The sequence below is a fragment of the Monodon monoceros genome, unplaced genomic scaffold, assembly GCF_005190385.1.
Source record: "Monodon monoceros isolate NGI ecotype Baffin Bay Population unplaced genomic scaffold, NGI_Narwhal_1 Super_Scaffold_18, whole genome shotgun sequence".
Classification (NCBI taxonomy): domain Eukaryota; kingdom Metazoa; phylum Chordata; class Mammalia; order Artiodactyla; family Monodontidae; genus Monodon; species Monodon monoceros.
Genome location: NW_021703774.1, coordinates 53,520,853 through 53,545,219, shown reverse-complemented (window position 1 = coordinate 53,545,219; position 24,367 = coordinate 53,520,853). Strand labels below are relative to the sequence as shown.

The following is a 24,367-nucleotide window of genomic DNA, read 5'->3' as shown; positions in this document are numbered from 1 at the left end:
TAAAATAAATTAATAAACTCCTACCCCAACATCTAAAAAAAAAAAAAAAAAAAAGTTAAGTATTGTTATCTCAGTTTTACAGATGGAAACTGAGACATGTGGAGAGAATGATGTACCCAAGGCCTCACAGTTAATAAGTGCTACAGCCAGTGCCAACCCAAATCTGGCTCATTCTAAAGCCTACATTTTCTTCTCTAAGTCACAGTCTTTCCTAGTCTTCAAACTAAATAAATGTTTATTAAAGGTAATAACATAACTTGGGGAAAATGGAAGGAAAGATCATACAGTGCATGGTTTTATTTTATTGTTCTGCATACTATTTTTGACCAATTAATTTGATTTTAAGTATATATTTTATATTTGAGGGTTTCCCCCACTAAGAGTTAAACATCCCCATAAATTAGTATTTTCTTTGTCCATTTTCCTTTGTGATTGACTAAAGATAGTGGATTCTCTCAAAGGTTTTGCTTTCTCAGACAGTTGTCTTAGGCCCCAGCTAGCTAAGGCAGTCTCAGAGTATTGTATAACTGGCATTTAATAAGAAGTCTTTTCTCACTCAGTGTCTCACTTGCATCTGAGCTGTTGTGTCTGTGAGTACAAACAGTGAGCCATGAGTCAGGTATAATGATTGAGAGACTGTGAAAGTAGACACGGGCTAAATGTACTTATTCTGTCCAGCAGTATCTGTTCTTTTAGACATTTCAGTAGCCCTTATTCTTGGTGGGACTTTGCTTCTGAGGATTCTGATATTTTTCTTTTTCAACATCAATATTTATGATTTCCTGGCAGTGCACTCAAGTAATTTAGGTCTCTAATTTGATGGTGTTGCACTGAAATGGGGGCAATTGAAAAAAGCAAATGCAATCATCTTTATCATTCTCTTCAGCTATCACTTACATATGGGTGAAATGCACAGATCTTAAGTGTGAACATTTTGGTGAGTTCAACACATATGCATGCATATAACCCACAGCTATTAAGATAGAAAGTCTTTCCATCATCCCTGAAAGTTTCCTTATACCTCTTGCCAGTAAACACACACGCACACACAGACACACACACACACACCCCTGAAGCAAGTATGTTCTGATTTCTTTCATCAAAAATTAGTTTTGCCTGTTCCAGAACTTCATTGTATGGACATATCACATTCCCGTTTATCCATTCCCCTGTTGATGGATGTATGGGTTGTTTCTAGGTTTGGGCTATTAAAAATAAAGCTGCTATGTACATTTTTATACAAGTCTTTTACGGATATATGTTTCTGTTTCTATTGGATGGGATTGATGGGTCATAGGGCAGATTTGTTTAATGTTATAAGCAACTCCCAAACTATTTCAAAAATTTCCAAGTTGGGCCATTTTACATTACCACTAGCAATTTATGAGAGTTTCACTTGTTCTACATCCTTACCAACATTTAGTGTTTATCAGTGGCTTAATTGTATCCACTCAAATGGGTATATAGTGGTATCTCATTGTGATTTTACTTGGTCTTTTCTTGATGACTATTGATGCTGAGCACTTTTTCATTTTCTTGAATGACCATCTGTATATTTTCCTTTGTGAAGTGTCTGTGTCTGTATTTTTCCATTTTGATTGAGTTATTTGTATTTTTATTAACAAATTGTAGGAGTCAGTTGTGTATTTTGGATACAAGTTCTTTGTAGGATATATGTTTTACTAGTATTTTCTCTCAGTCTTTTGACTTGCTTACTGATTTTCTTAATGACATCTTTTGAAAAGCAGAATTTTAATTTTAAGTATAATTTATTTTTTATGTTTAGATCTGTGATCATTTCAAATAATTTTTTGTGTATGGTATGAGAAAGGGGTCTAAGTTTATCTTCCTCCAGATATTCAAAAATTTCTAGTACCCTTTACTGAAAAAATTTCCTTTTCACCTTGACTTGTTTTAGAGTCTATTGAAATTCAGTTGGCAATTATGGGTTTATTTTTGGACTCTCTATTCTTTTAAGTCATCTGTTTGCCTGTCCTTATGCCAATCTTGATTATTGTGGCTTTATAGTAAGTCTTGAAATCAGGTTGTACCAGTCCTCCAACTTTTTTCTAATCTTTTCCCAAGATTGTTTTAGCTATCGTAGGTCCTTTGTGTTTATATGTAAATTTTAGAATCAACTTGTTAGTTCTACCAAAAGCCTACTTGGATTTTAATTGGAATAGCAATAAATCTGTAGATCAGTCTGAGGAAAACAAATATTCGTAACAATATTGAGTCTTCTAATCCATAAAGATGACATATCTCTCCATTAGGACCTTTTAATTTTTCTCAATGACATTTTATAGTTTTTAGGATAGAGGTCTTACATGTCTTTTGTTAAATTTATTCATATTTTCTGTGTTTTGAGGCTGTTGTAAATAGTTTATTGTTTAAAAATTTCATTTACTGTTGTTTGTTGCAAGTATATAGAAATGCAGTGATTTTTGTATACTGACCTTGTATTATGACAAAATTTACTCATTAGTTCTAATGGGATTTTGGGGTGGGCGTATTTCTTATGTATACAATCATGTCATCCTTTTCTTGTATTGCTTAACTATTTTTTTATATTGCTTATTATACTGGTTGGGACCTCCAGAACATTGTGCATAGAAGTGGTGCGAGCAGACATCTTTGCCTTGTTTCCAGTTTTAAAGGGAAAGCATTTACTCTTTCACCATTAAATATCATGTTAGTTGTAGGCTTTCCCATATAGTATCTTTGTCAGGCTGAGGAAGTTTTCTTCTGTAGTGCCATAAACTTAACATTTGTTAAATATTTTTAATTGTTAATAACTTGCCTCATAATAAAATTAAGTTAACTTACAAACTTGTTTTCTGCTCTTGAGGGGTCATGAAATAGTGGATTCTAACATGTCCCACTTTAGAGAGTTTATTTTTTCCTTAGCACTTAGACCAAGTTGCTTTAATACTACATTTGATAGTACATTTAAAATACATTGACACTGCATTTTGCAGCATTTGACATTTTTAAAATGATAGGTAAGTAATCATTATCTCTTGCTAGATATGATTTTTCAAATCAGTAGTCAAATATTCATATTGAATTGGGTTTAGGTAGAGGTATAGATGAATAATATTGTGCTTACTTTGAATATATTAGGAGGCTAATTATTTTCCCCCTGCAATCTGGTCGTATATTTTATAGCTTTCTTGTGAATCTTGTATGTCATACAAGGGATTGCAAGGAACTTTGCATATTTGACCTTCACAAAACTGGTTATTAGTGTTTCTCTGTCTTTTTATAGACTCGTCAAGCTATTTGATATGCTTTTATATTAACATTATACTGAACACTTATTTGTTCAACTCCTATTCTTTGCCCAACACTGTAGTGTAGGCACTGGAGATATAATGAGGAACAAAACAGATGTTCTTCCCCTCATGGAGCTTGCAATCCAGTGAGGAAGACAAAACTGAACGAAAATATACTATAAACTGTGGTATGTGTGGAGTCTGGTCTAATCTGGGAATTCAAGGACCGTTCCTCTGAGGAAGTGGTATTTGAACTGAAGCCTGAAGATTGTATCTGAATTAACTAAAAGAAATGTGGGGGAAGGGTGGAGTGGAGGGAGGTAGAGCCAGTTTAGCTAATCCTAAATAATGTAGAAGAGAAGTTAGATTGAATAGATATATGGAGACCACATTTTATAGGACCTGTTAGTATTTTATCCTAAGGGCAGTGTAAAACCACTGAAGTATTTTAAATGGGAGTGATATCATCTCATTTGCATTTGGGAAAGGTTATTCTGCCTGTTTTGCACGTAATGGATTGAAGAGAGGCCACAGACCACTCAGGAAGATCAGATTGGAAGCCACTATAGTGGTTCACACACAAGATGGTGCTAGTTTGTTTAGGGTAGTGGAGGTGGAGAAAAGTTAACAGATGGGAGGAATAGTTGAAGAAATAAATTCTGAATCCATACACCTTTTTGTACCTTTAAAAAACCTTTTACTTTACCCTATATTTGTTTTTTACAATGTTGGTTGCTCATTTCTCCTTGATAATCATTGCCTACTGTTTATCCTATTTACTGTCGGTGGCTAATGATCCTCTCTTGCTTTGCTGTTTAGATCCTATTGAGCAGTTGCTTGAGTTGCTTAGATGACTAATAATGAAATATTGATACATATAAAGGACATATAAAACATATTTAAGGTATAAATGAAAAAATTAAACATCTGTGATGTATCATCTCAAGAAGTTATACAGTTTTAGCTCTTAGAAGTAATTCTGAAGTAATTCCAAATAATGGTTCCTCTTAGATATTTCACAGCTAGTGTTCAACAGTTGAAAGGAGAAGAGGGGTGGTTGATAATGACTAATAAGAATGACAAAAATAAAACACCTAATGACCCCTAAAATGAAGAGAATTATGCATAACACAAAAACAAAGAGTGCTTTATGTAATGAGCTGTGTAAATATGATATTAATGCTCTTGTTATTAGAGCTTCACATTATAAATTAGTTTCTATTATAATCAGATCAGAAAAAAGGATGGAAAGGAAGAAAAGTGAGGGGCTAGTAAAAAATGTCAGTCTCAGAAAAGAAGAAAATTATCTTGTTTGAATTCCTGAAACTGTTCTTTTTGAAGTTGGTAGAAGAAAAGAAGGAAGCTTGGTGGGTCAAAGCTATTGCTTCTTAAACTCTCCCTCTCATATTATCATATACCTGTGGCAGCATGTACAACTAGGGATTATTTACAGTATTCTTAGACTCAAATCCCTATCAGTGATTATTTGTTGGAAATAAATGTGTCAAACTAAAGTGATCTAGGGACTTCCCTGGTGGCGCCGTGCTTAAGAATCTGCCTACCAATGCAGGGGACACGGGTTCGAGCCCTGGTCCGGGAAGATCCCACGTGCCGTGGAGCAACTAAGCCTGTGCGCCACAACTACTGAGCCTGCGCTCTAGAGTCTCGAGCCACAACTACTGAGCCTGCGTGCCACAACTACTGAAGCCCGCACGCCTAGAGCCCATGCTCCACAACAAGAGAAGCCACCACAATGAGAAGCCTGCACACCGCAAGGACGAGTAGCCCCCGCTCGCCGCAACTAGAGAAAGCCCGCGTGCAGCAACAAAGACCCAATGTAGCCAAAAATAAATAAATTAAATAAATTTTAAAAAAAGTAATCTAGTATTTGAATTTCCCTAAATGATATTTTTTGCCATTTCTCTGATTTAAAAAATATTATGATTCAAAACTTGAAAAATAATGCACAGTCTATACTTTTAGAAGGATTTCTTTTTTTATTTTGGTGATGAGGTAGCTTTAATTAATAGCATTTTATTTTTCAATGGTTTTATAGTAAAGCTTCGTATTTAACTGTCTACATTCATGAATATTTATCACCTGTAATTTTTATTTTGAATATTTATTATTATTGTGAAAGAGAGTTTTAGTTAAATAGAATCTTGTTTGATTTCCATGCTTTTATGTAACCCTAAAAGTCAAAATGCTTCCCTGTAAAATAGGACTTTCTAGCCTTTTTATATTAAATTTAAATATTTACTTTCAAATCTCAATATGGTACTCATTCTAAGATTGTTATTCTAACTTATTTCATACACTTTTCTGGTAATGAGCAATATGCTTCCATTCTTTATTCCACCTACCCCCTGAAGATTTTAACAGTAATATGATCTTCCTGAAAGGCAGTTCAACATGGAGGAAAGAATAGATCTATTATTTATTATTATTTAGAAATCATTTTTTGAAATCCAAAATAATTCTTCTTAGAAATTTCCTGACTAGCTGCTCTAGTGGAAAAGAGAGGGAATGAAGGAGGAGTTCATCAAAATGGTGTTAAGAATGACTTTTTTTTTTTTTTTTTTTTTTGCGGTACGCGGGCCTCTCACTGTTGCGGCCTCTCCCATTGCGGAGCACAGGCTCCGGATGCATAGGCTCAGCGGCCATGGCTTATGGGCCCAGCTGCTCCGCGGCATGTGGGATCCTCCCAGACTGGGGCACAAACTTGTGTCCCCTAAATCGGCAGGCGAACTCCCAACCACTGCTCCACCAGGGAAGCCCCAAATGGAAATATTTTTAACCTCCATTATATAAATGAGCTTAATTACTTTCTTCTGACTTGGGTATGAGTAGCTCAAGCACTGTATGACAAAGTTCTTTGACTCTTTGACTCTTTTTCTATTAGGATAAAAAGTGGACTAAGCATTCATTCTATTTATTTCTAATGTCTTCTCTTCTGAGGTCATATTTGATCTTAAATATTCCAGCAAGTAGATTTTAGTATAGAGGTGTTAGTTCCAATGCTTTGTTTGTACAGTTAAATACATCAGATTCAGCAATTTAGTGTGGGTGTGGCAGTGATTGGAGAGATTACAAAATAACTTCTATTAATCAAAATATATTTTAAAGAGTAAAAATAGTAGCTCTATCATTTGAGTTCATGAAGACTTAGACGATTTTTAATAATTAATAGGTTTTTTCTGCCAATGAGCATTAGATTACTGCTGACTTTTTAGTGTCATAGTACCTTGTGGTAGTTTCTCTACAGGGTTTAAAGGTGTATCTCAGGGTTTTTTTTTTTTTTCTGTCCTGCTCATAGGAAATAATCTTTACACATGCTATAAGGAAAATACCTCTAGAAATTCATACATGTCATTAATATGTTATAAGGATCGGTCAGTTCCACTGTGTTCTTTTGTCAATCTTGATCGGAGCTTGCCGAGTAAGTCTATAAGCCTGAATGTGCCTGGCAACTGTTACCTAGTGACAGTTTCAGCTGCAGTAGCCATTGGCTGTGCTGTTGATTGGGGCAGGAGGACCGAGTCACCTTTCTGATGGTGAGTTCTTCTGCATCAGCTCAGGATGAGGAGGAGGAGCAGGGCTTCGGTTCAGGTGGAGGCAGTGATACTGAGAGACTGTGAGGAATACACCGACAGCATCTCGGTAACTGCATCACAGTAAATCGGACTTCTGAATCAAGCAGCCCAGCCTAGCAGCTGATAAGAGTGAATGTAGGTGAGAAGCATTGTTTTATTCCTGTAACAAGAACTATTTTGTGATAAGTGAAACTAGGAATGTGCAAGGAGGAATATCCTGTGGCTATTATTATAAAAGAAGAAGGACTTCCCTGAATGCCTTGGTGGTGCACAAGAAAATAACTTTAAGAAGAATGCTTTCTGTTAAGCTCCTGCATTGTTCCTGAAGGAAATGTTTCTATTTCTAACGCATGTTCTTTCTACAAAAGGTATGACAGCAAAGACTGACAAGAGACTCTCTGAAATGCCTGTACTTTAAAAAAGACTTTTGACAAATGTTAACCTCATATCAGAATGACCTTGGAAGCATTTTGGATGGATTCTATCCTGCCAGTCTTTCAGTATTTCAAACTCTAGGATTTAAACTCATCTTGATGCTTTAGAAGTATTTTAAAACAAGAACATCTTATAACCTATCTAATGGCCCCTGTATTAATTGAGCACTTGCTCAAAATAGAACACAGAACTAGAAGAGGCATTTTCTTAACATATGGCTGCTATATAACTGCAAATATAACAAACAAGGTAATTTTCCACTTTGAAAAGGTTTAGTTGAAGTAATGATTTAATGTGTTAATCATTTAATGAAAACAGAAAAGATATAGCAATATAGATTAGAAAGCCTACTAGAAATACCTAAGTAATAAATAATGGCAGCATTTCTAGTCAGAAGCTCAGAGCATATAGGAAAGTTACTGTTGTCTAAATTTCATATATATTTACACATATTTGTGAGATATAGGTGTGGTTGCAAAGGTGAGAAATAACTTTGAGCTGTATATTTTATGATCATGCTCCGTTATAAGGAAGGTGGTGTATCAGATAATGAAGGTTGTTTTCAGTTATTGATGCTGAAACTAATAGCAAAAATGATTTTATTTTCCTTTTGAAAAGGAAGGAGTATAAATTACGATGCTGGTGGTAGCACCAGGAACTGTAATGGACTAAAACTCTTTTCATCTGAATGCTTAAAAAATGCATGCAGAATTAAAACTTCAGAAGTTTTTCATATTTTGTCAGTATTGACCCATTGTGTATTATCTTCTCTACTGGAAGTATGCTTTTTTTCTCTTATGAGAGTTACAGGGCAATCTGGAGTCCATTACTGCTGTTCTGCTCCTTTGTGCCCTAGTAGAGATGAGTCTTTTAGAATTAATCTTGTTGGAGGAGGGGGTTCTTGCTTTTGAGAGAAAAGAGAGAGAAATGGATCATAAAGTTGACCCACCAGCATCAAACCCTGAACTGAGCCAAAGACACACTTTGCCACAATGAACTTTTTCTTAGCTTTCCAACCAAATCTGAGATCTTAATTATTTAAATTCTACAATATGAATCCATTTCTCCTGACAGATGAAACAGGAAGCCTGAGCCTATTTAAGGTTTTTTTCTCACTCTTTCGAGTTGATCCCTAAGAAACTACCTTTCTGAGGAGAACAAACGGCCCACAAGAGCTTTTCTTCCTTTGGCAATTGCTTTTTTTTCTTTTACAGATTTAATTTTTCATAGTGCAAGGTATTATTGAAAAGTCCATTTTCTCTAGGAGTGCCTTGTGTCTGCAAAAAGTTGTTTGAAAGCACCGGAGGAAGCTAATCGGTGACCTTTTTTTCACCTCCTTTCTAGCTTATCCCCCTTCCTCCCCCCTCCCAAAGCTGAGGTGTGTTACTGCTGCACTGAGGCTGATGAAGAGACTTGAGTACTCCCTGGGATGCTCAGCTGTGACAGAAGCGCTGCCACTGTCTACTGAAGCTGATTCTGAGACACTCATGGGCAGAGTTTAGCAGATGCTAGGCAGGGCACCTGCTTGCTGTAGCCAGAGCTGCAGGTTCTTTTAATTCCAAGCCATGAATGAATCCAGGTGGACTGAATGGAGGATCCTGAACATGAGCAGTGGCATTTTGAATGTGTCCGAACGTCACTCTTGCCCACTTGGATTTGGCCACTACAGTGCGGTGGACGTCTGCATCTTCGAGACAGTTGTTATTGTCTTGCTGACATTTCTAATCATTGCTGGGAATTTAACGGTCATCTTTGTCTTTCACTGTGCTCCACTCTTACACCATTATACGACCAGCTATTTCATTCAGACAATGGCATATGCTGATCTTTTCGTTGGAGTTACCTGCTTGGTTCCTACTCTCTCACTTCTCCACTACTCCACAGGTATCCACGAGTCACTGACTTGCCAGGTTTTTGGATATATCATCTCAGTTCTAAAAAGTGTTTCTATGGCATGTCTTGCTTGCATAAGTGTGGATCGCTATCTTGCAATTACCAAGCCTCTTTCCTACAATCAACTGGTCACCCCTTGTCGCCTGAGAATTTGCATTGTTTTAATCTGGATCTACTCTTGCCTAATTTTCTTGCCTTCCTTTTTTGGCTGGGGGAAACCCGGTTACCACGGTGACATTTTTGAATGGTGTGCCACCTCTTGGCTCACCAGTGTCTATTTTACTGGCTTTATTGTCTGTTTACTTTATGCTCCTGCTGCCTTTGTTGTCTGCTTCACTTACTTCCACATTTTCACAATTTGCCGGCAGCACACCAAAGAGATAAATGACCGGAGGGCCCGATTCCCTAGCCACGAAGTCGCTGCCTCTGGAGAGACTGGGCATAGCCCTGACCGTCGCTACGCCATGGTTTTGTTTCGGATAACCAGTGTGTTTTACATGCTCTGGCTCCCGTATATCATATACTTTCTTCTAGAAAGCTCCCGGGTCTTGGACAATCCAACACTGTCCTTCCTAACAACCTGGCTTGCTATAAGTAATAGTTTTTGTAACTGTGTAATATACAGCCTCTCCAACAGTGTTTTCCGGCTAGGCCTCCGAAGACTGTCTGAGACAATGTGCACGTCTTGTATGTGTGTGAAGGATCAGGAAGCACGAGACCCCCAACCTAGGAAACGGGCTAATTCCTGCTCCATTTGAAGAAAACCACACAGTAAATCAAATGTAGTCTGACAGTAGTTCGGGATTGTATTCTTGCTTCATCTGGAAATTTGCCACTAGAGAAATATTTACTAGAATAGTTGACTATGAGAGGAAGGGACTAAAGGTTTTTTTTCATGGAAAAAAAAAAACCCTGAAGAAAAGGATGTGTAGAGGGTAATCTCGTGAGATAATTGTAGTGTGTGAGTATGAATGTGCAGTAATAGGCAAAATCAAGCACTGAGGATGGAAAAGTACCTCAGATCTTCCACAGGGCATGAGCAAAGCCCCTGGCGTCTGTCTCTCTCTCTGACTGGACTCTCTCCTCTGTCTCTGTCTCTCTCACTCTCTTTGTGTTTGTGGAAATTACTTACATAAATTGCCCTTTACAGAAAAATGCTACATATTATATATGTGGTAAAGTATAATTTTTTGCATCAAAGTGTACTTGTTTAAACTCACTTATCTACAATCCCTAAACGGTCTCTCCATGGAGGATGCATAGTAAGCATTGTATTTTATTACCTGCCACACAACCATTTTGCTTGTGTTTTTATAATATCCGTAGCACAAAATTTCTGCTATGAACAAAAAGAAACAGTATTTTTGTTTCTTCTGGGTAAAATTATGCTCCCTCCTCCTTCCTAACAGCTTTTTTTTTTTTTTCTCTCCATTTTTCTTGATCTGCACCCTTTGGCACCTTAATCCAGAAGTGTCTTAGCTAATGAAAGAATCTACTATATAAAAGTCATAATGTTGAATGATTTATTCCTTCCAAAAAAGCATTCTATAGGTTGTATGAGATATTGTGTTAAGTATTTTTAATGGCTTTGGGAAACATTTTTATTTGTTTTCTTTTGAATTAGTTCATGTGCCCAAAGTGGTGTCTTTTTGTTTTTTGCAGGGGCTATAGTTAAGCTTTGTTTTTCTTTAAGATAATTCACAGATAATTCTAATGCAGATGCAGAGTACTCACTCAAAAGTGAGGTATTGCTCTTAAAGCTACTTGTGTTCTTTTTTTCCTAAAGAGTAAAATATTAACCTTTTTGTGTTAGATTTACAAAGCTTATTGTTGTGTCTGCTAATTATTTGTATGATAATGCATTTGCACATACTATATTTTTTACAACAAAGAAAATGTAAATTACATTATGTGATCTGTGCCTAATGTCTTCTTAGCACACTATATAGATCAGTGTTGCTTAAGTCATCAACATTGGACAAAAATATACAAAAACTTCTTTTAAGAGAAAAATACTTTTGTGTAGTTGTTATTTAGATATTTCTATTAGACCAAGCTGCATTCTTAGTGATGCTGAGAATAAAATATACTTAATTATCAAATACAGGTAAGAACTGTCAGTATTTTCTTTTGTAATGATCTGTTTTCATATTCAGAGATTAAATTAACTTATTTTTTAGTGTGCTACATGGAATTGTGTAGTAAATTGTCAGGGGTTTAGATGTAGCAAAACAGCATTTGGGAAATTAGTAGTGAAGCAGGTGTAAGTGCTAAAACATCTAAATCTTACTTTTTTTACCATAAGTTTCCTGCCTGACAGATATTTTAAAATTTATATCAAACTACTGAGTATTTTTCTTCTCAGCATTTTTTATTTCTTTATTTTATGAAATGCATTTAGTGAAATGTGCCTATGACTCTTCAAATTGGAAGCCAAACATGTTTGCACACTGGTGGTTTGACTTCAGAGGTCTTTTAGTAAAAGAAATGTCATCATTTTATTGAGGTTGTTCTGAACCCATGTATATTTTTAAACATGTAAGGAAGGTTTAAAATAAAGAATAAAACAGTATTCTACATATTCAAAATCAGACTTTGCTTCAGTTTAATAAAACACTTAGAGTAAGAGTTTACTGTTGGGGAATCAAAATTTGTTTCACATTTTTGTGGTTTGGGTTGTTTACATTAATTCTCATCCCATTTGCCATTGACATCTTGGATAAGTTGAAATGTGCCTTTTGAGTTCAGACCCGTTTAAGGAAAACAAACTTCAAGGAAACATAATGCTGCTGACTTTTCAGGTGGCATAAATAGAACTTTCAACATTATATGTATTATTTGGGAATCAGATTTTGATCCTTTAGTTTGGTGTGTAAGTATAGTTAGAAAAGACTCCATAGATCCTCTGTACAGAAAACCTGAGGCTGTGTTTATTGCATTTTCCTCTTCTGGCTTTTCCTCATGGTAGTTAATAACGATAATTATATGCCAGGCACTGTGTGAAGTTTTACATATATGAAAACATTTAATCCTCACTACAACCCATGGAGATAGGTACTGTTTTTACCCCCATCCTAAAGATGAGGAAACCAAAGAAAAGTGATTTATCCAAAGTCAGTCATTCAATTAATCATTCAGTGGTAGAGAGGTTCATTCACACTCAGTTAACCATTATGCTGTGCTGCCTTTTCCCCCCAAAGCCTCCAGACCTTTGTACCTCTGTCTATACCTTTTCCCTACAGAACTTGTTTGAGTTTTCTTTTTTCCTCACTTAAATCTTTTGCTTCAGGTCTTTCCTTGTGATATCTTTTTCCTTGATCTTAAAAATCTCTTTTATTAAAGTAGCAATCTGGTAAGCCCCCACTTAACCAGTTTAGTCTTCAATCCAACTGAAACCCTGGGGCATGACATTCCCTTGACATTACTTTTGTTCATTTTTGTTAAGTTTTCATTGAATATCTTTTTCAAGTCTCTATAAATTTCTTATTGAAAAAAATGTTTTTTGAAGGAGAAGAGTGGAGAAGGAAATCTCTGTTTTAGGCTGAAAGGAGAGCCTCTAGAAGGCAAGTTCTCGGTTTAGATTCTTCATTTATTTTAATGTTTCATGTGCAACTCTAGGGCAAGCCACTTAACTTGCTTTTGACATATTTTAATATGTGTTTATATAATAATACTTATTTTGAAATTATTCTGTCTTTTAGATGGATATGTTTTAAGAATAGAAAGCATAACCATTATTATTATATTGTATTCTATGGTAATTATCCAATTTGGTTATAAATGACAAACAATAATGATGTAGTCTATTACTAAAGGTTCTGTTATCTGTGGCATTGTTTCTAAAGTTATATAGTGTTGGAAGCCTTTATAACCTACTAGTTTGTGAAACCTGCACTGAAATCCTGGCCCTCATAAGCTGTTTAGCCCTAGGAAAAATACTGAATGTTCCACGACTCCAGTTTTCTCATCAGGAAGATCCAGAGACTTGTACCTTCCTACTAGGCTGGATTTGAGGACTAAATGAGATAAAGTAATCTCTGTGTTCAGCATGGCTCCTGACACATAGAAAGTATTTGGAATGTGGTAGCTCCTGTTTTATCACCTTTGTGGATGCCAGATTTATTGCCATCACAACTTAAAGGTCACTAATTGCAATTTAAGAAAATTGTATTTTCTAACAATTAGAGTTTTCTAAAACGGCGTTTTTTCCCAAATCTGTCTAAACTCAGATTTTGGCCTAAACTCAGATATTTTTAAATGTAGAAAACTTCCATAATCTCTGAAAGCTCATTTTCCAGGAATAGTTATTCATGAAGACATCATTTGAGATTAAAGACATCCAGCAAGCAGATGATGGGATGAGACAGGAATGATTCTGAGATTAACCTACCTCCTTACTTTATTGTATTAAATATGCTTAAATATTTTTCTTCCATCAGGTTGGCAATAGAAGGAAAGCGTTGTTCAGGAATATCTTGCCATTTGTCTTCACATTTTAGTTTTCCTGATTTACTAAAATGGAATTTAAGGTATTTTGTCATGTACATGTTACCTCGAAGAAACAAAGATTAATAAATAGATTCGCTCTACAGGTATCTTCTATAATGAAGATTAGAAATGATGTTGCTGCCTTAAATTAAATGACTTTCCTCTGTCTCTCCCTACCCTGGAAGCTAATCATTAGATGTGAAAAAGTTATAAATATGCGATAAACAGAGAAGATTAAGATGTGGGGAGTTTGCTTGTATAACATGCTGAGCGTAGCCTCATTTGTGTCCAGGTAGTACCATCACAATGCACAGGAGATTATGTTACTGAGTTGATGCTCTATTCTGATGTGTAGGTTCCAAAAGTTGCTCTTTTCCCTGAGTAAAACTTTAAGATTAGAAGGATATGTAGAAAGTTGCATAATCATCAACCAAATATATAGACACTGAGGAAAACAAAATGACTTGAAAAGAAAAAAATATAAATCCCCTTTTCAGTGTTTCTTATATATGAAAGTTTTATCCAGGGCTAGTTTTGCTCTATAATTTAAAATATTTTAACTTTATTTAATAGTGTAAATGATTGTCTTTTAAAATATTAAAAGTGATGTGATTACGTTTTTCTTCTTTATTAATCTGTTTAAAAGTTTTTTACAGTGAGTGTTTACTTATGTTATAATGGGAAAATTGTTTTGTTAAAAAGAACGCTGACTGTTTAAAAAATATTTTGATGTTTCACAAAAGTTTGGTTGATTCTACAAGTAACATTATCCAATTTTGTCTCAATACTATATTCTTTTGAAGACAGTTTATGTAGTTTCTGACTTGTGTAATATTTATTTCACGTAAAATTTTTAGAGTTTGATGGCCTTCTGCTTATGATATTAGATGTCCTTGACATAATTTTGCTTCAACACAATCAGTTTGAAGTGTTATTTGCTGAATCTGAAAGGGATCTCAATCACCTACCACTTTTCTACTGCACCATTTTTTTAATGCACCGTTGATGGCACCTTTTAGCATTTTTCACATCTTTAAATAACAGAAGGATGACCTTGCATTAAGGAAATAGGGTCCCGCTGGTGTGTTAACTGCATTTCACAGATAGGCAAGATTCTGCTTTCAGTCCCCCATCCCCAAAGATCATATCTATAACTTTTTAATGGTAACTTTTATTCTATTTTTTTATGATTCCCTATGAAGGTGAAGAAAATCAGAGTAATAAATTCAGCAGGAGCCTGTTATGTCTGATAGCAGAAAGGCATATGTGATATCAGTATCTTCACTATAGTAAATGGGACCACCAGATTAGTTTTGGAGATTGTAAAGTTTTAAAATATGTTGGTGATAAATATCAAGAAACATAGTACATAATGGTAGAATTTATTGAATGGAAATATTTGCTTAAATTCTAAAACTTCCCCAAATGCTCCTTTATGCAAGAGAAATCACATTTATTTTTGACTTTAGAAATTTGACTCCAATTTTACTGTTTTCTACTTAATTTTATGTTTTCTACTTAAGCAAGTATAAATGATGTTGATGCTGGTAAAAAGTGCCCAGATATACTTTATAAATTCAAAGTGGTGGCATTATTTTAGGTGGAAGGCCCACATACAACCAATCAAGTACAAAGTTATATAGGCTGTTCTTTAAAATTTAAAATGTATCTTTGAATGCAGTGCAGACTGTAGCAAGAGATGACCAGTGCATTTGTCTGAGGTTATGCCTGACACAAGCAAGTGTTCGTGTATTTACCCTGTGTAAAATACAGTTTTAAAACATTTACTTATATTTCTAATAGAGTTTGAAGTTTAAAATAGGTATTAGATTATACATTTTATCATAATAAATAGCCTCTTCACAGTTATTATTCCATTTACTCTTCCAGGAGTTTTATAATTAAAAATAATAAATTGGTAAAATTGATATTATAAATGATAGATTTTGCTAAGGTTAAAATATAATTTGTGAAGAAGCAGGTTAAAAAAATCCTGAAAATCCTTGTTTTAATATTTTAACAAATTAAATTATATTTGGATTTTTCTTAAATTTATTATTTTGGCAAGGAAAAGATGGTTCAAAATTCTGTCTTTAGAATTGCTTTAAGTTACCAATTTCAAAATAAAGCATAGTTTCTTACTTGCAAGAAAACAACTTCTGTATAATGTATATCTAGGTTTTTGTGAAATGTTCTTGCCATAAGTTAGATTTTAAAATGTAATAAAAATTACAAATAAATATGCATTTAACTTTTTGCTCTCTTCAAACAGAATTTGAGGAAAAACTTGACACCCCCAAAGATTAGATTTATCACACTTCTGCTTCTATTGCCCCAACACAGTTTTTTTTAACACTTACTACATGTCCAAGGTCTTAAAACTTTACTGGATTTTTAGGTGTATTTACTTGGAGATAAGCCTGGAAAAGTACATTTTAAAGATTCGCATTTAGAGTGTTTTATTATTAAATGGGTCTTGTAATGGCTTCTGTTATTTCAATCATCAGCTTCACTTACAGCCCTACTTTCTCAGTTTCTAAATGTGATTTAACACTTATCATTGAACAAACTATTAAAATTTATTAGAGGACTATACCTTGATTGACTTTTATAGATTTTGAAGTCCAGGACATCCTGTGGTAGCATTTATTTGTGGGACAAGATAAAGGTGTGTGCATGTGGGTATGTGTGTATTTGTTACAATGATTTTACCAATGTTACAAACTTAGAAAAAAATCCCTGCATGCTCAATTTGCAGTCATTGTAGAGTGTTTAATTACTTTGCCATAGTTAAAGGTACACATCTTTTTTTTTTAATAGAAAACTTATTAGGATTTGAAGTAACATTCTTTGGTGAGATTACCCATAATGTCTTAGTTTTGGAATGTTAATATGAGATATATTCAAATGATTCCGTGTGCAATGAGGAAAATGGAGACAAGTACCTGCCTCTCCTATCAAGTGTGTTAAGAAATTATTAGAAAACGCTGCACGTTAAAATTTGAAAAAGCTTAAAATGCTTTTGAACATGTAAAATGCCCTCGTCATTATCAATTAGATGTATTCTAAAAGCTTCTGTGAGTACGCCCTATCTCATTTCACATATAGAAATCTGAGATAAGATTTTTAAGTGACCCTCACAAGATCACATAACCAGATAGAGATACTACTGACCATATGTCTTGTGCGGCAATAGTTTTGCCTGTGATAAAGTTCTTGAATAATGTATTTATGGATGGCTGGTGGTTGAGTGACCTGACCCTTCTTCCTTGAGTAGCAAATGAAGACTTAGTTGATACAGGAAAATTCCATATAAAATTTTATCTTTTAATTTTTAAAGTGGGAAAGATTACCTTAAGGTTGACTATATGTTGAAGGTGGGATTTTGAGGTCATGGAAATTTTTAATAAGATGTATTCTCAGCACTTCTAATTGTGTTGATATTTCTTAAAGCAATTTCTTATCCATAGAGGGTAATGAAAATTTATCTCTCCTTTTAAAAACATAACAGTTTGAAAACATCTGCAGAATTTATTGAGAGCTATATAGACTGAATTCAACTGTATTAGTTATGTATTTAAAAACTATAGCCTTGATGAAGAATTGTCAAAAACACACTACTATATTCATATAACTGCTTTTGAAAAGTAAACATGTCATAGCTGTGCACTTTGTGTTCTGAATGTTCTTTGTAATGGATTTGCGATGTTGTTGAAGTCATAATGGGATGGGTTTTTCTGAAGCATTATGATGGAAAAGGTTTTGACATTTCTGGCTACAGTGCTTTATAAAGTCCTATATATGTTTGTGTATAGTCTAAAAAATAGTACTCAGGGAATCAGAGAGAACAGTCTGAATTAGTGGTTTTTTACCTAAAACCCTATTAATATATAATTCAGTTTTCTTTCAATGAAATAATATGTTTATAGAAAAATTAAAGGAACTCAAATTAGGCTAACACAGGATTGTCTTATAAATGTCCTTAGATGAAACCTTTCCTTCGAAAGTATATGCATCAGTTGAATATAACTGCATTCTACTGAGTTATTTGAAGTTTGTTGCCTTAAACATTTAAAATTTTTGTGAGAATTTATGACTATTTAATTTATGGTACTCATTAAAAGGGTTTGCAAGATGAGTCATTGCAAAATTCAAATTACTGCAGTCTGAATTAACCAGTTATGTTTGCATTCCATATCAACAAATTAGGGCAATAAATATATATTGATTGTGTTTTATGTGACATGAATTGTGGTTCTACAGATACTCCTGGACGCTTTTAAGCCAAAGAATAATTTATTGAATTGTGGGAAGCAAGCAAGGGGGCAGATTATCTAATTTCTAGGATTTGAGGGAGAGATTTTAGGAACAATGCAATAGATTGAAGAATTAGAGGGATTGATTTATTTTAAAAGATGAATTGACGTAAATATTTAGCCATGTGTTTAGATGCTTTAGTCTCAGAGGATACCTTGGGATACTTGAGAAGTTATTAAAATGAAAGGAAAGGAAATGTTCAGTGTTTAACATACTATCGTTGAGAGAAATGCACAATAACTTTGGGATGCAGTATATTAAAAATAAAATATTCTTTTATATGGATTAAATCTAATTGGAGTAAAATCGTTAGGTATAAGCGTTGAGATTAGGACAAGAATATTAACATGGGTAGAAGTAGCTTCAGGGACTGTACATGGGGATGACATATTCTACCAACTCAGGTATCATCCTAGACCACTACTACTAGTTTTTCCCTAATATTTGTCATTGATTATCAATGACTCTTACTTTATGAAGGCTTTTTTAGTGACAGGCAGGTTTTAATTTGTCTGCTACTAAGCAAATCATATGATGTATACCTGATATTTTTTAATTAATAGAATCATTTATGCATTTGTTCCTTAAGTATTTATCAGGTTTTTCCTGTGTAAAAACTATACAGGGACTATACTAAATTCTATGCAAGATAGTGAGATTTATAAGTAAAACAGATTTTCAGTTCTCTAAGAGCATATAGACTAATAGGGGATAGATGGACCACATATAGGTAACTATAGTATAAGATAGGAGTTGACAAAGTCTACTGCTTACTATTGTAAATAAACTTTTATAGAAACATAGTTGCACCCATTCATTTATAAATCAACCTCTGGCTGACTTCATATTTCATACTGCAATGGCAGAGTTAAGTAGTTGTGACAGAGATTTTGTGTCCTACAAAACCTAAAATATTTACTATTTGGCCCTTTCAGAAAAACATTTACTGACCCCTGATATAAGACATTATATGTACCTTGTACATGATACAGTAATAGAACATTGTGCTTTTATCATTGCTAAGGATCTCATAAGGAGGAGTAATTGTTAATTTCAACCTGATTCACCCAAGTATCAGGAAAATTTCCAGCATATGGGTAAAACCATAGATATTGAGTTTTCCTCTATGATTCCAGTGGTTTGTCAACTGATTACCTCACTCTAAATGAAACAAAGAACTATTCTTTCTAATTAACTAATTCTTACCTTTTACAGTTAATCTACATACTTATTATATTTCCACCTTTTCTTATTTGGCTAAAATTCTTTGCATATGAAACTTACTTCCTAGTCTCTTTATTCAACTGCTAATGTATATAATCATACATTATTTTACCTTTAAATGTGGAGTCAATAATACTTAATATTGAATGTAGTTTTCAAACATCAAAAGCATTTGTTAAACTTTCCTTCAATAAGTGATAACCTTATAGTCTGAAGAAATTGATTCACTTATAATAAGCAGGCCTCTTTTGTAGTGCTCTAATAGGCAGTGAAACAGAAGATCTAGCTATGTAAGAGCCACACTTGTATGCAACTCTAAAATGTATATGACTTAAGAGAGTTGATAGGGATTCCCTGGCAATCCAGTGGTTAGGACTTGGCGCTTTCACTGCCCTGGCTGGGGTTCAATCCCTGGTTGGGGAACTAAGATCTCAAAAGTGCCACGCGGCCAAAATATAAAAAAAATTTAAGAAAGAGAGTTTATAATTCTGCATTTATATATAACATTATTACTAGGCTCTTGGTAATATATGTTAGAAAATTAATGGATATAGTTGCACTCATGGCTAAGAGTGCCTACATCAAAAAGAATTTTATGGTTTTTGACATTGTCAGATGTCAAAAGGTGTTTTAAACTAACCTGTCAGAGCATTTTGGTTTTCCTCAGGTTTAGTCAAATGGGTGAGAAAATGAATAAACGATCTTGAAACTTTTATTAAAGACATACTTCATTTGGTTCATTAGAATAAAAGCAAACAGTTATATATGCTTTCCATGCACTAGGTACTTTTCCATATCAGAGGTAGGAGAGCCATCATTTGAACCCATATAGTCTGTCTGAACACCATAATAATTTATTTATTGTATATTTTTCTCTAAATGACTGAAAGGAAAATTTCATGTAAAGCTGGATGTTAAAAAATAGTAAATTGTCAGGTTTCCATTAGTTGATTTTAAATGAAAGATCTCGAAGGATTATTAGGATTATTGTTGCCTTTTTTGGAACACTCAGTGGACTGGAAGACTTTAAGGGAAGACGTCAAGGATTCTTATAGAGATAATTTGAGTGTTAAGATATTGTCTCTGCTTCTTTATATATCCACCAACTTGCCCTTCCATAATTAGCACTTTTTAATTTCACACAACTCTATAAAAGGACAAGTTATAGCTAACTGCTGAAAACTTATCTCAAAATACTGCCTTTTCTAATTGTCATCCCTTCTACATAGCTAATTTCCATTTTTTCATCCTCAATCAAGATTCATTTTAGTTTTTATTTTTAATTTTTAAAGAAATATTACTCCTTAAGGAAATACAGGGAATATTTAAAAGGATAAAAATAGAGACTAAATCACCCATAATTCCATTACCCATATACACTTAGATATAGCAACTCTTCATTATTTTTTTTCCCTTCCATTTTTCCACTGTGGACCAGGACTTCTATGTAAAGGAGTTTTTAATGTAGTTATTTATATCTTAAGGAGTTTTCTATTTTACTGAATACTTTTTATGAACATCTTTATAAATAAAACTTTGTCCCTATTTAGTATTATTTTCTTAGAATTTTTGTGTGTGTGTGTGTGTGTGGTACAAGGGCCTCTAACTGCTGTGGCCTCTCCCGTTGCGGAGCACAGGCTCGGGACGCGCAGGCTCAGCGGCCATGGCTCACGGGCCCAGCCGCTCCGCGGCATGTGGGATCTTCCCAGACCGGGGCACGAAACCCTTGTCCCCTGCAACGGCAGGCGGACTCTCAACCACTGCGCCACCAGGGAAGCCCTATTTTCTTAAAATTTTTAAGAAAGAGAAATACTGAGTCAAACTTATGAAAATATTTTAAGGTTATTTATGCATGTTGCCAAATTACTTTACAAAAGAAGTGAGCCGGTTTATCTTCATACCAGTAACTAACAACCTACCTTGCTTCACCACAGACTTGCCAGCAGCAATTCTAATTAACAAGTAAATTAAGGGAATTGATTTTCACTTTATCCCCTCTGAGCCCCTACAGAGGTTGCTTTGTTTAATATGGTTTTTGTGGTATTTTTCTTCCTTGCACTAAAAAAACCAAAAAACAACCAAACAAACAAACCTAAAACTGAGATGGGCCTGCTGAGCCTCATTTAAACCAATGTACTCAAATTCTTTATTTCAAAGAGGGAGGCGATACGGGGATATATGTATATGTATAGCTGATTCACTTTGTTATAAAGCAGAAACTAACACACCATTGTAAAGCAATTATACTCCAATAAAGATGTTAAAAAAAATAAAAGAGACTAAAGAAACATAAAAAAAAAAAAAGCCTTTGAGCTCAGGTCATCTTCTCACTTTTATTAGCTCACCATTTACTCTGTGTTGCTGCCTTGTTAAGACCAGGTGTTATTTTAAGAATGTTGAATTCTGATAATGCTGTTGTCTCGTTATTGGTACTGTCTTCAGCATTGCCTATTCATTGCATGTGGTGTGTGCCACACAGCTGCCTATATTGGTGTTTGAGAAAGACCTGGAACATTTTCCCCCTTGTATTCTTCTGCCTCTGTGAGGGAGGATCTTTTCCTAAGCAGACTTTTGAGGCCTGTGTCTTTGGGGTGTATGTGGACATCAAGACTTCAGCTCTTAAGGGCTGAGAACCCCAGGCCTGGTTTTGATACTTGGGATTTTTCTAACCCACAGAACCATGGGTATAGTTCCCACAGTGGTGACTGGAGCTGTGGTAAGCCAGTGAGTGGCTTTACCACTTTGGAGCTGACACACCTGCTGTGGATGTCTGCGGAGCAGGGGATGCTTGTAAGTCTGCACCTTTTCTCCCTGTTCTGTCTTTTACATTGCCCTGGTTCCTCAGAGTACTTTGTATATAGGCTACTCAGTTCTTTGTTGAGCTGAGTATCAAGTGCTCTCTATTACAGTTAAGTCATTTATCTGTTGAGTTGAATTCAATTTAATTGTTTGGCTTAACTGTGTTTTGAGGTCTTTCTCCTTTTCTCCCCCACTCAGTTGAGCTTTGGTTGGACTGAAAATTACATCAAAATCCTTTCCCCCTGCCTTTCTAGTAGAGTATATATGAGGGAGCAATGGAAAAGAGTACATTAGAAGAGATGAAAGATTATTTAATATAGGCATCATTTAATATAGCTACCTACTCATTGAATTTTTCCGTCCAAAATCCACATTCAGTGGACTTGGTAGGCTTTGAATACGTGTTTTAAATGTAGGTGAATGCACTTTGGGGTAACTTTGGATTCAGAATAATTTTTATATTCAGCTGAAATGAATGTCTTTCTGATTTCTTCTCACTGTGATTATATAGAAAAAATTAACATTTCTATTTTACCCAAGAACCTTCTGTATACATTAGTAGAATCATTGTTCCTATCTCTAGTCTTCTCTTAGTCTTGAGCCATTCCTTGTAAAATATGGTTTTGGAGCTCATCACCAGCTTTTTCATGAATTTGCACTAATATATTCTTCTTTAAATGGATGAGTATAATGTTCTGTATGCGATATGACCAGTAACAGAGGATAATGGAGTTATTATTTCCCCTTGGTTTATATACCATACTGCTTTTTTCAGCACAGAAGTAAATTCGGTATCTTTGATAGTTATATTTTACCATTTAACATACTGAGTTTATTTTCAATAATCCCCTAGGTCTTTTTCATACCTACTTAATTACATGTTCCTTCTCCCTACATGTACAGTAGTTCATGTTTTTTTAAACACAATTTTAGACTATCTTTATCTCTTTTAAATTTCATCATGTTAGACTTGGCTCAGTTGTTCCAGCCTTTTTGAAACTTCATTGTATCTTCTAATATATTCATTAAACTTTTGCCATCTGCATATGTGATAAACATCTTTAATGTGTAAATCCAGGTAATTGATGTTGTCTCAAACTATCTTTGTCATTGGTCCCCAAGACCATCCTCAGATTTGGTGTCTTGTTGGAAGGACTCAAGATTTAGTGTATTGTTGTACTCATGGTTAAGGTTTATTACAGCAAAAGGATATAAAGCAAAATTAGCAAAAGGAATCAGGCAGAAGCTTTTAAGAGCGCTCTTCCAATGGAGTCACAGAGTATACACTTAATTCCTACAGCTACTTGTGACAACACATGCAAAGTGTTGTGTACCAGTGAAGCTCATTAGAGACTCAGTATTCAAGGATTTTACTTGGGGCTGGTCATATAGGCATCCTTTACCCAGCACCTACCAGAATCCAAGGCTCCCAGAAGGACAACAGATATTTCACATAAACCATATTGTTTGCACAAACAGTCCAGGCATAATGAATCATCCTTGTCGTTTAGGGGAAGCTTTACATGATTGTAGGGAAATGTTTATCAGCCAAGTTTCCAGAAGCTAGCCATGGGCCAGCCTTACAAGGAAGCTGTTCTAAGGACAGGCAGTCTCAGGCCTGCTATATTAACTCTTTTCTATACATTATGTTATGTTGACATTTACTCTGTGTGTGTGTGTGTGTGTGTGTGTGTGTGTGTGTGTGTGTGTATTCACCAAGGGGAGTCATTCAGTTCTTTTTATGCTCATAGAAATAACTGAATGTAGGCCTTTTGATTAGGTTAGACCCATTATTTTTACAGCAGTAGACCTTTTACTTGAAATACACCTTACCTTACCACATATATTGATTTCTTCTAAACAACAGTTTTAGTGATATAATATTTTGATAAGAATGTTTAACATTTGCCTCTCCTTTTTCTTCCTGACTACTAATTGCAAAATACTTAATTTTGTAGCTTTCAGACTTCCAAGTGTCTAAATTACAAAGATGCTATACAACTTTTAAAACCTAGTTTTCCTCTAATTTTTATTATTCTTTTAACCTTGTTTATGATTGGGAAAGGTTGAGAAGAGAATTAGCAATAACAACAAATCACAATTTGGATAAAAAGCAACAACTAGGTCTTCATAATGTAAATTTCTCAATTTGGATTAAGAGCAACAACTAGATCTTCATAATGTAAATTTCTCAATTTGGATTAAAAGCAACAACTAGATCTTCATAATGTGAATTTCATTAATTATATTGTCTTAAGTTGATGCAGAAAGTTACTGTTTATTTTAGAACACTGGGGCATTTATGGAAATGCAGAAACATTTTTTCACTGTTGAAGAAGTTCT

The 24,367-nt window shown here is 34.6% G+C and overlaps 2 protein-coding genes across 6 annotated transcripts in view; both read left to right on the top strand.

Annotated features, from left to right (window-relative positions):
- Positions 1 to 24,367, top strand: part of RABGAP1L (RAB GTPase activating protein 1 like) — a 687,593-nt gene that overhangs the window by 221,063 nt on the left and 442,163 nt on the right. The gene's annotated exons all lie outside the window — the stretch shown is intronic.
- GPR52 (G protein-coupled receptor 52) lies at positions 5,975 to 11,773 on the top strand. The gene is made up of 2 exons (XM_029228040.1): positions 5,975 to 7,552; positions 8,648 to 11,773. Exon 2 carries the CDS (start codon positions 8,869 to 8,871, stop codon positions 9,952 to 9,954), a length of 1,086 nt encoding a protein of 361 aa, XP_029083873.1. The 5' UTR covers positions 5,975 to 7,552; positions 8,648 to 8,868; the 3' UTR covers positions 9,955 to 11,773.